Below are 14868 nucleotides of genomic sequence, written 5' to 3' on the forward strand. Positions count from 1 at the left end.
AAGCTTCCATCCATAATAGAGTACATTAATCAAATAACTAGCAGAGCCGTTGGAAATCAAAATAGAATCTTTTAATTTTTCTTTTAGATAGTTTTACAGTTGAAGAGTTATTACAATGTAATTAATATTAATAAAATAGTTCGGAAGCATTCTTTTGAGATTTGGAGATGATAAATGTTGATATGATAAAATCTAAACAATTTAATCAACTAAAGATAATGTCTCTCATAATGATTTAATTAGCAATTAGTGATATCGAGGACTCTAATCTATTTCACTAAGCATTTTGCAATTATTTTATTTTTATAGTAGTCATAGTAATATTCTTCATTCAACCACAAGATCCCAAAAGCATGCCAACAGCACATGGTTTCTACAATAAAAAATTCCTGTGGAAATCTGTCGATAAAGTTGACCATCAAATCCTAGTTTTTCTGTTTTTAAAGCAAGATAAAGTTTCACTAAAATAAGAAATAAACAAAGTACACAAGGAATTGATAGTGCAAAGTCAATGTAATGTCATCCTAAAAAAAAGAAAAAAAACCCATAAAAAACTGGAGATTGGCCAAATAATTGGTCCATTTCAATTGCTTCTTGGCTTGTGAACTAAGATCATGTTAGTAATTGTATTTGAAAAAAACTTTTGCTAAAAGGTTTTTTTTTTTTTTTTTTTTTTTTGACTTTTAAAATCGTTCTTAATTTTTTTTATCAAACGGGTATTTTTTTTTTTTCAAACTAACTTTTTAAGTATTAAACGCACTTTTAAGTCACTCTAATGCACACCCAAAACAGGCCATAAGAAAGGAACCAAACAATGGTTTTTGAAACAATCCGACGGCTGATGACAGCAATAGAGCTTCGCCACCCTCTGTGCTTTTATATTGGAATTGCACCAAGACTTCCAGATGGAAACTTTTTTCTTTTTTATCAATGCATGTGTATTACAAGGCATATTAAGCTCGACCACTAATCCATCAGGAAAAGCTACACAATAGATACAAAAGAAGGCCGGGAGAACTATTTGAGTCTGAATTGCCAGCAACATGAACAACACGGTGACCCAAGACAAATGTGAACCGAATTCCAAGGTAGAATTGACAAATCAATTTCCAGTCTGAAATGCTGGCATAGGTCTGTTAGAGAGAGAGAGAGAGAGAGCCACACCAAACCTCAAAAATTTGAATTCATCAGCATCCCATTAAACCAAATCAAACTAAAACTAAAATCCCATACACTTCTTCCTACAGATACAATGTCTAAAGTCAACAATTCAATCTAAAACTAAAATCATATCTAGAACTGCCTACATACAAAATGTGATAAAGACTTAACATATTTAAAAAGAAGGGGGGATGGGAAGACTTTCCTATCTGTGATGGATCTGAACTACAATTTTGAACAACGACTCTTTCAATACCTGCCCTACTGGCCCATCAACCCTCTTTGGAAACAGAGGAGTTGACATCTGAAGCATTTTCATTTTGGCTGGGAGAAGATATGGATCCTCTGATTTTCAGGTCTCCTGTTTGTTGTTGCTGTTGCTGTTGATCCTGCTGCTGCTGCATTTGTTGCTGTTGAAGCTGATGCAGTTGATGCTGCTGAAACTGATGCTGCTGCTTCTGAGGATGAATCTGAAGCTGTTGAAACTGCTGTGCAGTTAAAAGTGTGTGCATCGCATGATTGTTAGGATAGAATTGCTGGCCAGCTCCAAAAGAAGCAAAATTCATCATAGATCCACCATTTGGCATAGTTTGGCCAGTCAATACTTTCAAATGCTGAATCTCCTCTTTGAGTGCATCATTTAGTGCTATCACAAAACAAAAAACAAGATTTAATTATTAGGCAAATAGCACCAGTCCAGTAATCAAAGTGGACCAATCATCTACGGCAATGCAGAGGTGCTATGTTCATTGATCACAATACAAAAAATGTATATTCTATTTATGAAATAAACAATAAGTCAAGTAATCGAAGTAGACAGATCACATTCAGAGTGGAAAGGATTGAGATCCCATGTATTTGTATTGCATGGGATGCAATACCTATTTTGTGGGCTGTTCATTCTCATTTAAATGGCCAAGATCGTGACAACAAAGCCAAAATAAAAATGTGGCTGTTGGGGTTTTTTTTTTTGGGGGGGGGGGGGGGGGGGGGAAGGGGGCTCAGCCACCTAGAAGGGCAGTGTGACCACCTCCGAACCCCTGTTTGGGGTGGCAAAACCCACAGAGCCACCCCTATTATTATTTTTTCTTTAATTTATGTATTGCACCGAATCTCGGTCTGAGTGGAAAAGGCTTGAATGCCATAATTGTGATTCATATAACTACTGCAACGACTAAGGACTTCATTTTAAACAACAGTTATGCCAAACGTGCTACTGAAGACAACACAGTGATTGCATTGCCAAAACAATACAAAACATACCTACTTATCACTTAATTAGTGAAAATGGTTCAGGAATACTCATAGGCGAACAAAAAAGGGGATTGTAGAGGAATCAGCTAATCATTAATAGCAAGAAAAACTTTTAATAGCAAGCAAAACCAATGACTCTAAAATAGCACCTGTAACATTGCATGAATGTAACTTATACATTGGCGGACCACATGTTGCAGAATTATTGGATATTCAATTTATTTTTTCCGTTAATGTGGTAGGCCATTTTCATCATTTTCCATGCTAGAAAGCTTTAAAATGTTACAGCATACCAACCTCCTAAAGGAATTATATTGTAAGACACTACAAACAACTTCACAAATATTAACACCTGTGGAGAGAGAGACAGAGACCAAAGTGGTGAATAAAAAAAGCCATGCATGTCAAAAAACAAAACAAATTGAGAGCAAAGAAAAAAGAACAAAAAATAGAATACCTTTCCAATTATCTAGAAAATGTGGCCAAAACTACCAAGTCAAGATTTAAAAAACAACAAACATGTTTCCAGCTGTAGGTCCAGTATCATAAAGCCAAAATTTATATGCAAACAAAGTTATGAAAATCAACTGTCTCTCTCTAATATAATGATACAAACCTTTGAAACCAAAACATGTTCATCTGTTGTAAGAACCCCAACTTCTAAAAAAAAGCTATCCATATTCCCGACAATGAAAATCCAAATTTAGAAGCAAAATATCATCAGCATGACAATATAATGCCAATGCAGGCACCTATTATGCAGAGTACTCCTATCACCAGAATACTCCTTTTTTCTTTTTTTTTGAATAAACACGTGCATATGGAGATGCGAGGTAACAACACCAGATACACTATAATGAATGAAATATGATATGTATGCCTAAGAAGAGTAAGCAAATAATGACCAACTTTCCTTCATTTTTTTTTTTTGGGGGGGGGGGGGTGGAGCAGATTGGGAGATAATGGCCAGCTACAGTAACATCATTATGTCTTCGCACTAGATTTGATAAATTCAAGATTTACAGCCCTAGCATTCAGAAAACAAACCTGAAAGGACTTGTACAAAAAAAGAAGTAAAAGAACAACAATAAATAGTACATACATGGATAAGGAACAATATCCAATGTATTTGGAATAATTAAATTATAATTACTAAAAGGCATGATCAAATAAGTACAAATAAAATCCTCAAAATCAATTATATGCACCATAGGCAGGACAAAACCTTCCTAATTGATGTTGACTTGAGTTACTATACTCATCCTAGAAAAAAATAAGAGATGCAGGGGAAGGTAAGAAAAAACTAGCTCAGTCCTTTATAATATTGATACACCTGAGGGTCACCTGAGCATGGCCATGTCAAGAATGTCCCTTGACAAGGCCATAGCTGGAACATCTGTCACCTGGAGGCATGTTCAAGCCTCTAATAAAAAGTCATAATCCAAGAATAGAATATAAATGACAAAAAAACCAGGGGATCCTTGAACATACAAAATCTTATACTTGTAACAAGGGTACAATTGCATGACATGAACAATTAGAAGGATAGTGCAGTATACGGCCCTTACAAATGACAAAATAATTATACAGAAATTCAAACACTCTTCTCGGCAGAGAGAGAAAATCATGAGCTGCAGACAAAGACCATTGCCTATAGTAAGGAAATTCATATTGCATTATCTGTAACCTACTCTACTAAGATTTGTCATGTTAGATGTTTGCTTTGCGTTAAATTCTTGTGACAATCTCAATAGAAACATAACAAAAAGAAGCATTAGAATTGGGGGATTAGTCTTGAAATGGGTTCACAAGATATGCGCTTACCATCTTGCAAGTGAACCTGTTGCTCCATTGTTTGCAAGCGCAGCTTCAGTTCACTGTTCTCAGCATTCAGACCATTCGTATCTCTCTGCTCATAACAATCCGACCCACAAAAGAAATGTCATTGAAACAACCATATACACCCATATGTTGGATAATGCTAGATATCAAACTTGTGCAGAACAAAAGCAAACATATGCTTGCACAAATTATATACAGCAAACATGCAAGTCTTGGAAACTTACACATTCACTAGGGAGTATGTGCTGAGCTGATGCAATTTACCTGCAAGAGGGTCAGTTGAGCAGACAAGGAAGTTGCTTCTGTTTGCAGTGTCTGCACTTTCCTTTCAAGCTCAGCAATGTATCGCATCTTCCTTTCCTTTGATCTAGCAGCTGACTGCCTGTTTGCCCAGATCCTATCACGTGGAACAAAAAGGAAATATCAGCATGATTTTAAAGTGTAACACATAGCTATTACTAGACAAAAACTGAAGAGGATGAGAAAAAAACATCTCCAAGAGAGAAACAGAGAGAGAGAGATCACAAGCAAGAAATCATCTAAGATTGACAACATGGAATGGTAAACTTTGTAGGAGCATCAATAGCACTTCTCGCAACATGGAAACACTTTGGAAATATAGGTCATATTTCCCATCTTGACTCAAGGATATATATATATATATATATATATATATATATATATATATATATATATATAAGAAAGAAAAAGCAATACAACCCACAAAATTCTGCAGCAGCCACCGAAATGGAAACAGGAATAATTGACAGGAAATATAGATGCAAGAATCACCAAAAAAACTAGACCCAAAACTTCCAAAGTTTTACCCCTAGTGGAAGCTCTCTCCATCATCCTAGAGGAAACAATAAGCCACCAAGAAGTGCCACAAAGATCATGAATGGTTTAGTGGGACTCCACAGGAAGCCTTATATTTTGGCTTCATTTAGAGTGTTTTAATGGTCAAACAAACCAAAATGAACACTAAACGAACTACTGAGCAATCATAAACATATAGAAACAATCCCAGAACTAATGGACCAATACCTTTTAATCAGAAAGCAACTACACTAATTTCAAAGACCTCATAAATACCAGAATGTTTAGCCAAATAAATATCGCACACTACATTTTCATAAACCTGTCATTCACATGTGAAATATTTAGAAATGGGATATAACTAAGCAGGACCAAACAATTTTGCAAGAGAAGATTACTAATTTGCACCAAGTAATATATGTTCCAAAATAAAATTATAGCAACCGATTCCAGAGTTGACATAAGAAAAAATACCATCATTCAGCCTTAATCTTTTGGAGATTATATAAACTGGAAAATTATAAAACTCTTCAAGAAAATAACACCTCTTTGCACGCTTGGGATCAATTAAAGCAAGCTCCGCAAGCTTAGTAGCTGACATGGCTTTCTTGGAATCCACTGCAGAGATTTCATCTGAACCTGAGACAAGCATCTCCGATTTGATTGTCGTTGACCCATCCATGGATTGGCTATGTTGGTGCCTAACTCTGGGCCTCTCATTAGAACCAATTGCAACATTCTCGGCAGAAGTTGCAGCTCCAGACGCTGGTGTTGGCATGGATGTCATTGCCAGAGTTGGTGCAGCCGCAGCAGACGATGGCTCACCCACTTGAAATGCTGACGTAGCAGATGATGAATTGAACTTGTCCATATCAAGGTACATAGAAAACAAGTCCTCCTCAGTCTCATCCGAAAATGAAGGCCCATCCGCACCACCCACAACACCGAGATCACTATCAAAGCTAATATCATCAGGAAGGGTGAGAATTTCCGAATGGGCACGTCTATGACCCAAATTCCTCCGTGGGGTATCGGCCATTCGGCTAATATCATGGCTAAAGCGACTAGAATCTGCATTCATGCCATGCCCAAAATGACCTGAGTCTGAACTAGCACCCGGGGCCAGTGGCGGGTATGATGGTGATGCAGAGGATGGCTCAGGTTTCACATTGAAACTACTTCCAGTTGGCGAAAAACCTGAGTAACGGCCAGACGGTGGTGGAAAACCTCCACCATGGCCTGGGAATTTCTCCTTATCCATCTAGGAAAAATTTCAAACCCGAAAAGACTCTCACAAATAGCTCAACAATACCAAACCCCAAGAAACTGTAATTCCTCCCAGGACGAAACAAAACCCTAGAAGAAAATGAACGGAATTCGGCTTTTTTTAGACACCCAAAGAACCACTTTTCCTTCCAAGCTTCAACAAACGGATTCCTATTATAGCTGAAGACAATAGGGAGAGTAAAAATGAAGCTATGAACCTCACAAAACCTAGAATGTGAGCACAGAGAACCCTTCAAATTACAGACTTTCCTCTAATCTCTGAAAATGGGTATTGAATAAAGAGATTAAACCCAAGAATCTTACACAAGAAAGGCTCAGAAAATCGAGGTAGCAGAGAGCACATAAGCGTCAGGAAACCAGAGATCTGAACAATGGATGCAACAACATACAGAGAGATTCATAAAAATAGAATTAAGAAAACATACACACATGTATATATAAATAACTGAGTATTGAACAACAGCATAAAAACTTGCCAGGAAAATCAGGTGATTTTCTCGGTAAAGTTAACAGAGGACATAAATTCTCACAGATTGTGCTGACAGATCTTGGAAATGGGAGCTGTAAAGCGCAGTAGAGGAGAATCCCGCGGCTTTTGTACAGAGAGCGAATCTGGATGAACAAAATCACATGGACAGGGGGAGAGAGCGAGAGAGACAGAGAGAAGAAAGCGAACCTTCGGGGATGGTCTTTGTACGCGTGTATATATATATATATATATAACGTACACATAAGTCGAACTTTCGAGGGGACCGAATCCTCTGCCAACTCCTGTCCCTTACATTCTTTCTCTGTTTGTAATTTCTTTTTCTTTGTTTTTTACAAAAAAATAAAAATAAAACATAAAAAGCACAAAACCACAAATGGAATAATTTGAAATGGACAACAAAGAAATGAGTATGGCTAGAAAATAGAAATTACTCGTAATTAAATTTTGAATTAGTCTTTATTAAAAAAAAATCAAGAATTTATTAAAACTACTATACCAACATTATAAAATAATTATGAGATAAAAATATAATATATAGCATTGCTCTCAAAAAAATAGTTTAATCTAACAATTCATTGATTCAAAGCCATAAGAATAAAAAGTTGTCATGAACAGTAGATCAAGCACAAAAGTCTACAAACCAAATCCTTGATTAATTTGTGGTAATGCAATTGGTCACCCCGAGCCAAAGCCCATGAGTGCCTACGATCAAGGGTGGAGACATTGAGGCTTGCTGATGTTTGAAGTAATAATTTTAGAGTGGAATATATATATATAGTGGCATGGAGATGTTTGAAGTAATAATTTTTTAGATTATTATTTTCCTTGAACATTAATATTTTTTTTTATAAGTTTCCGTGAAGATTTGACCCATTCAGTCTCATTTTATTTATAATTCTTTAGGAGAGTTTTTTTACCTTTTTTATACTCACATTGTGTACACAAGTTTTCCTTCTTATTCCCATGAAAACTTGTAAAGCTAAGCTAAGGTTAGTTAAGAGGTTTTTTTTCCCTCTTTCTAATAATGATGTTGAGCAACTTGTTACTATACTTTACAGGTAAGTTGCTTGTGATCAGTAGCAAGAGTAAAAGAAGAGTTTTAATCAACCTATTCTTTGGTTTTAATAATTTATTCTTCTCTTGTTGCGTCTTTGGAGTATTTTAGGATTATATTAGGTGTCAAGAATTTATGCTTGTAGGTGAATTATATTCTATCAAGTTTTTATTTGGACATTGGTTTGATCCATAAAAAAACATATCTCTAGGATCAATTATAAAGATTATGCATCAAAACTCAAGAAAGTGTCATACAATAATGGTGGAAGATTATTAACCAAGTAATAATAACTTTTTTAATTATTAGATTGGTTTGACTTTGACTTCTTCAATCACTTTCTCGTGGATATTATGTTACTTAGACTTCTAATATTAATAATTATTTATTATTATTATTATTATTTTTTTTTTCAGACAATAACCTTCTTGTATACTTGCAAATTACACTTTTCTTGTGGTGGTTCCTTTTAATGAACGTATAGTCTTGTTGGGATGGTTATTACCTTTTATTTTTTTTATTTTTTATATTTATTTAGGCACTTGAGTCGTTATTTACTTTAACATGTCATCGGTCAAACAAATTGATATACTCATTTGTAACTCCTAGGCTTGTGGGCTAGTTTGTTGACCTAGCCAGGTCCAAGGAGAGCCCAACGACTCTGTATACAACTAGTTTAAGTAAGCGCGCGCAGCAAGGAATCATGTCATGTTGTGTCACTTCATTGACACGACCCGCGAACCCAACATGAACACGACACGAAATTAACAGGTATTGAGTTTGGGCTTATCGAGTTCGGGTCTTAATCGGGTCTACCAGATTAAGACACGATTAAATTCGTGTCTAGCGGGTCAACCCGCCATACACGTTTAATAAATGGGTCTGGCCGGTCAATCGGGTCTGGCCTGTCAACCGGGTTTGGCAGGTCAACTGGGTTTGGCGGGTCTCGGGTCACCCGCCAGACCCATTTAATTTTTTTTTTTAAAAAAAAAAACCTATGTCTAAGTTCTAATTAAGTTAACCCTAACACTTACTGACTCACTCACGGCTTCACTTTACTCTTCACTTCACTGGCCTATTCCTTGTTTTTCTGTTAGTTTTTCTATGTGGGTCTATATATTAAAACATTCTCTTTTAAATCATTATTTATATATTAAAACATTCTCTTTTAAAACTTTTTATTCTTCTTGGACGGTTAGGATAAATTTGACTTGTCCTTTGGCCCAAGAGATCCCTTTATTAAATTATTTTTTCTAATTTTGATTAAAGGTTTTTTTTTTTTTTTTAAAAAAAAAAAAAAAAAAAAAAAAAAAAAAAGTGTCGGGTCGGGTCGGTTTACCTGTTTAGCGCGCGGGTCGGGTCGGGTCTACCTAATATGACCCGATTATGCTAAACAGGTTAAGTGGGTCATGTTGGGTTACGCGGATTTTTTTCGTGTTATAATCGTGTCAGACCCATTAACCCGTTTAGCTAAACAGGTCGTGTTCGTGTCTCGGGTAATCGGGTCGCGGGTCTTAACGGGTCCTAATCGTGTCTACTTGATTACTCGTTTTGCTAGCCCTATTAGATATGGACTGAATGGCCCCTCTAAGCTCTTACTCTCTCCAAAAAAAAATAAAAAACCTAAAACTAAAAAAGTATTTTTGCATATTTAAGGTTTTTCAAACTTTATTATAATGGCTCTCTTAACAGAGCCCACCAAGTATGCCTTGCGAAAAGGGATCACCAAAGATATCTTGCAAAGAATGCAGTTAACATTGGACCAATATGTGTCATTATTTAAAGTGTCAATATTGGATATCTTGCAAAGAATGCAGTTAACATTGGACCAATATGTGTCATTATTTAAAGTGTCAATATTGCATGGCCATAGGGTCACTGAATAACTACAATTCCATTGAACCATACTAATGACAATATGAGGGACCGACACGGTACGATGGAAAGGTTGTTGAACGGCCATGATCTTGCCTAAAGACATAGGCAAATGCCTATGGCCTGATCAAAGTGTAATTGATTGGAGCCCATGATGCAAGCAACCTATTATGATTGAAAATGTGTAAATTAAGGTCGCAAAACACTATTGCTAATAATATATGGCTCGTGCTATATTGGCAATTGACCAATATGTGATCATGTACGCCATATTAGATTACATCGTGCAATTGGTGTTAAGTGCTAAAATATTCATATTTTAGCCCTTAACTTATATTTGTTAATCATTTAGTTTTGATTAATTTGTGCCTTTTTAGTTCTTTTATGTGCTTTCTTTATTTTTATAGGCTTTTGAAAGAAAATGAAGCAATTTCAGAAGTTTCGAGCTTAAAGAGCTATTTTGGGAAAAGCTGGAGGCTCTGGTAGTGCGATCGATCGCAGTGGAGCTGCGATCAAGCGCACTACAGGCGAAGACCAAGACGAGTGCAAGGCGTGCGCTCGTGCACACAAGCAGCAGCCTCGATCACACCTACGATTGAGTGCCCAGCACAGAGGATCGATCTCAGTCCTGCGATCGAGCGCATCCATGTGTGAGGAGCAAGACAGCCACCAGCCTTTTTAGGGAAATTGTTGATTTTAGGGTTTTGAAGCTTTTTGCGAACTAGGGCTCAAACCCTACGTTTTTTAGGGTTTCTAGAGTATTCCTAAGGCTCATAAATAGATCCTTAAACCTTTAGAATAGACATACAATTTTCGAGGAGAAGAATTGGAGCTCTTCAAGTTCGAGTTTCGGGTTTATTCTTTTCCTTTCTATTTTATTTTATGAAGATGTTTAACATCAAACTCATGTGTAACTAATTTACTTAGTAGGGCTAGATTGAAACCCTAATTATGTTTATTTAATATTTAATATTGGCGCATTTGTGATGATCATGTTGTGATATTTAACTTAATTAATTCCTGTTTTCATGAATTCCTCATATGTGTTTGCCTGATCAACATATGCATGTGGTATGGACTAGTTAGTTAAATCAATTTAGATGACCGAGTCCTGGGTTTAATAAAAGTAACAAAAGAAATCCACACCGGGTTCTTAGGTTAATCAATATGGAAAACCGGGAGTATACACCCATGCCTAGGTTTCATGTGTTTGTCGATTTCCATAGAATCATGCTTTCTTAAAGAACAATTTAGTATACACCCATGGTAAATCCTTTAAGAAAGAAAAGAGTTAGAGTATACACCAATGTCCTTAGGTTGACAAACATTAGATATACATAACATGATCAAAGTATTGGCATATTGTTATATTATATAAGCATGATTAGTGGTGAATATCAAAGCCCTACCTTTTTATTATTATCAAATCAAAATCAATCTTTGTTTGTTTTACTAACAAAATTTATTTTAAGCAAAATTTAGTAATCCTCGTGGGAATGATCTCGTACTTGTACAATATACTACAATATTGATCTTGCACACTTGCAAGTAAAACGTACAATTATTTGCCTATAAATTTAAGTAGATATTTGCACATTAAGTTTTTGACGCTGTTGCCAGGGATTGCGGTAAATTTTGTTTAGAATTATTTTCCTTTATCTTTGTTATTTTAATTTTTAATTTTTAATTTTTAATTCAGTTTTTATCAAAAATCCAAAATATTTTTTGTTTTTCTTATTTTTATGTTTTCTGTTTTGATTTCAGATTGCGGCACTTGCATTTTGTTATTGCGATCTAGCGCAGTTCCAGGGAGCATCTGGACAGCATCACTGAAGCTGCTTTGACTGTAGAGGCAATTCAACTTATGCAAGGTCATCGATCTCAAGACTCAATCATCCTTCCACTCGAACCCGAAATTGAGCGGACAATTCGACAAAGGCCTCGAGACAACTCCGACACAGAAGAAGAGGAAGAAGTTGAAGAAACAATGGAAGATCTACAAGAGAACCCACCACTGGTGCCAAGACCACTAGAGGCGAATCCACCACTAGTGCGAAGACCGATGAAACAGGCTTTCATCCCGAAAAACCTCAACTAGCCATCATGCATAGCCTATCAACCGGAAGTGGAAGGCAATTATTATATATCCCCACATATACTCAATGCATTGACTCACTTCAGGGGCACAGCTACTGTGGATCCTAACTTGCATCTTAAGGAATTCTTTGATCTATGCAAGCTTCAGCACATACAGGGCCTAACTCCGGAGAGACTCAGGTTAGTCCTCTTTCCCTTTCTTTGAAAGATAATGCTAAATTGTGGTATAATTCCTTGCCTGCAGATTCCATCCATACTTGGGAAGAGCCTGCCACTAAGTTCCTAAAGAAGTTTTCCCGACTCAAAAGACAAGGCAGCTTAAAAGGGAACTTCAAACGTTCCAACAGAGAGATAGAGATCTTTCTTGTAGGCATGTGACCACCTCAATGCATTGCTTCTGAAGTACCCACATCACAACATCCCTCAAGATGATCAGGTACAAATTTTTTATGAAGGGTTAGATGACACTAACAAAGGGATGATTGATTCAGCTTGTGGAGGTGCACTTATGGAAAAGAGCAGTGAGGAAGTCATGGAGCTCTTCGAAACACTAAGTGAGCACTCCCAACAATTTTGTTCCAGAGGAAGGCGAGGAGTAAAAAGTAAAGGTATGTATGAAGTGAACCTAAATGGTGGATCTCCAAATCAAATGGTTGTTATGGAAAGAAAGCTAGATATGATTGTCAAAGCCATGACTGCTCAAAACATCTCACCTAGTCAACAAGACGCACAATCCCAGGTATGTGCCATATGTTCTCACTTTGATCACACCACTGAGACTTGTCCTTTGTCTCCATTTGAAGATCAAGAAGCGGCGAACTATGTGGGACAAAACAATTATCCTCCCAAGAACAATCCATACTCCAACACCTACAATCCAGGGTGGTGCAACCACCCCAATTTCTCATGGAGTAACAATCGGAATGCTCTAAATCCTCAAGGACAGCAAAGGAGTCCCCAACAAGCAATCCAAGCAGTTCAGGAACCGAAGATGAATGACCTGGAAAGTTTGGTACAACAATTTATGCTTGCGCAACAACAAACCAATGCCAAACATGATCAATCCATTCAAAGGACCAAGCAAGCTATTCAAAGAATAGAAGTACAAATGGGGCAAATGGCTAAGGAGTTGAGTGAAAGAAAGCGGGGTGAATTTCCATCCCAAACAATACCCAATCCAGGGGGTCACCAACAGCTAAAAGCAGTCACAATTCTCAGAAATGGCAAGGTCATAGGATCTGAAGAGACAGCTCAAGCATCTCCAGATGAAGCCTCAACTTCCAAGGTAAGTAAAATGGAGAAGGTGAATGCACCACCCTTCCCTCAAAGGTTAGTAAAGCTGAAGAAAGAAAAACAACTTTTTGACATTTTTTAGACCTTGAGGAAAGTAAAGATTAACATTCCTTTATTAGATGCAATTAAACAAATTCCCTCATATGCTAAATTTTTAAAGGATTGTTGCACTAATAAAAGGAAGTTTCAGGAGCATGAGACAATGGCCTTAACAGAGGAAGTAAGTGCGGTTTTGTTAAGAAAACTACCATCGAAGCTAAAAGATCCAGGTAGTTTAACCATTCCTTGCAGGATAGGAGACCATCTTTTTGAAAGGGCAGTATTGGATCTAGGAGCTGGGGTTAATTTGCTGCCATACACTGTATATGAGACACTAGGTTTGGGGGAGCTTCAACCAACTTCAATTACCTTACAATTGGCAGACAAAAGTATCAAAAGACCAAGAGGTATACTTGAGGATGTTTTGGTAAAGGTAGGTAAATTTATTTTACCTCCTGATTTTATTGTATTGGATGTGGAAGAATCCCCTATGCCATCACTTCTACCGATTATCTTAGGAAGACCCTTTATGAGAACTGTTGATACTACAATAGGTGTGAAAAAGGGTATTGTGAGTATGAAGGTGAATGGTGAGACAATAGAGTTCAAAATATTCGATGCATTGAAATTACCTCAAGATAATTTAGAATGTTTTGATGTTTGTATGATCCAAGGTGTTATTGAGCCAGTTTTGTGGGACCAACATAATGATCCATTGAAGGCCACCTTCACTCATAATGTCACAAGGCAGAACAACAAGCCAAATTATGAAGATGTTACTGAGGACATCATTGAAGCCGAGTAACCCCTTGAAACCTCTCCACCACGTCCAAGTGCTAAGAGGAAGCTGCAGCTGCATGAACTTGAAGAATTGAGGTATGAAGCAGATGAGGATACCAAGCTCCACAAGAAAAGACCCAAAGCTTATCATGATAAGGAGCGTGCCAAGAAAGAGTTTTATGTGGGATAGAAAGTGTTGACCTATAACTCAAAATTAAGTCCTGTCCCTGGTAAGCGTAAGCCTAGATGGTTCGGCCCTTGTGTTGTCACTCAAGTTTCTCCTCATGGAGCTGTGGAGGTTTATAGCTAAAAAAAAAATCAATCATCCAAGGTGAATGGACACAGAGTGAAGCCATACATTGAAATGAACTTTGTACCAAGAGATGAAGATTTGGCACTCCAGTCTGTCCAATATGCAGCACCTCTAAGAGCACTTGAGCCACAGTCCATGAAGTTCAAGTGCATCTCCCCACAATAGTAGCACTAAAGCTACTATTGCAAGTGCTTGAGCAGTCTAGGAGCTCGAGCGCATCTGCTCAGATCAGTGGTACTAAGGCCACTGAAGGCGGTACAATTCTCTATCCTTTAGTTTACTTTCCATTGTGTCAATTTTTTTTTTTTTTTTTTTTTTTTTTTTTTTTTACTTTTCATAATTTTCTGTAGTACTTTTAGTGTTCTTATTTATATGTTGTGTTTGCTTTTCTTTATTTTGGTAAGGTACTGTCCATTTTGCATTTATATATATATATATATATATATATATATATATATATATATATATATATATATAAAAATTTACATTATGTTAGTGCGATCGAGCGCACCCTACGTGCATTCGAGCGCACCAACACCACACACGCACACTGCTGCACTAGTGCGA

At 36.8% G+C, this 14868-nt stretch overlaps 1 protein-coding gene across 5 annotated transcripts; it reads right to left on the minus strand.

Annotated features, from left to right (window-relative positions):
- Positions 1-1072: 1072 nt before the first annotated feature.
- On the minus strand, positions 1073-7037 carry LOC132186225 (Basic-leucine zipper (bZIP) transcription factor family protein). 5 transcript variants are annotated; one of them, XM_059600087.2, is made up of 6 exons: positions 6891-7037; positions 6664-6724; positions 5619-6519; positions 4522-4654; positions 4240-4324; positions 1073-1807 (listed from the first exon to the last, which is right to left on the minus strand). In XM_059600087.2, the coding sequence occupies exons 3-6, from the start codon at positions 6332-6334 to the stop codon at positions 1434-1436; spliced, it is 1308 nt and encodes a 435-aa protein (XP_059456070.2). In that variant the 5' UTR covers positions 6335-6519; positions 6664-6724; positions 6891-7037; the 3' UTR covers positions 1073-1433. The 5 variants fall into 5 exon arrangements, with proteins under 5 accessions (XP_059456070.2, XP_059456078.2, XP_088369938.1 ...); XM_059600095.2 differs by having other exon boundaries at positions 5619-6567; XM_088513812.1 differs by having other exon boundaries at positions 6837-7037.
- Between the last annotated feature and the right edge of the window lie 7831 nt (positions 7038-14868).

The sequence above is a fragment of the Corylus avellana genome, chromosome 2 (assembly GCF_965113065.1).
Source record: "Corylus avellana chromosome 2, dhCorAvel1.hap1.2, whole genome shotgun sequence".
Lineage (NCBI taxonomy): Eukaryota > Viridiplantae > Streptophyta > Magnoliopsida > Fagales > Betulaceae > Corylus > Corylus avellana.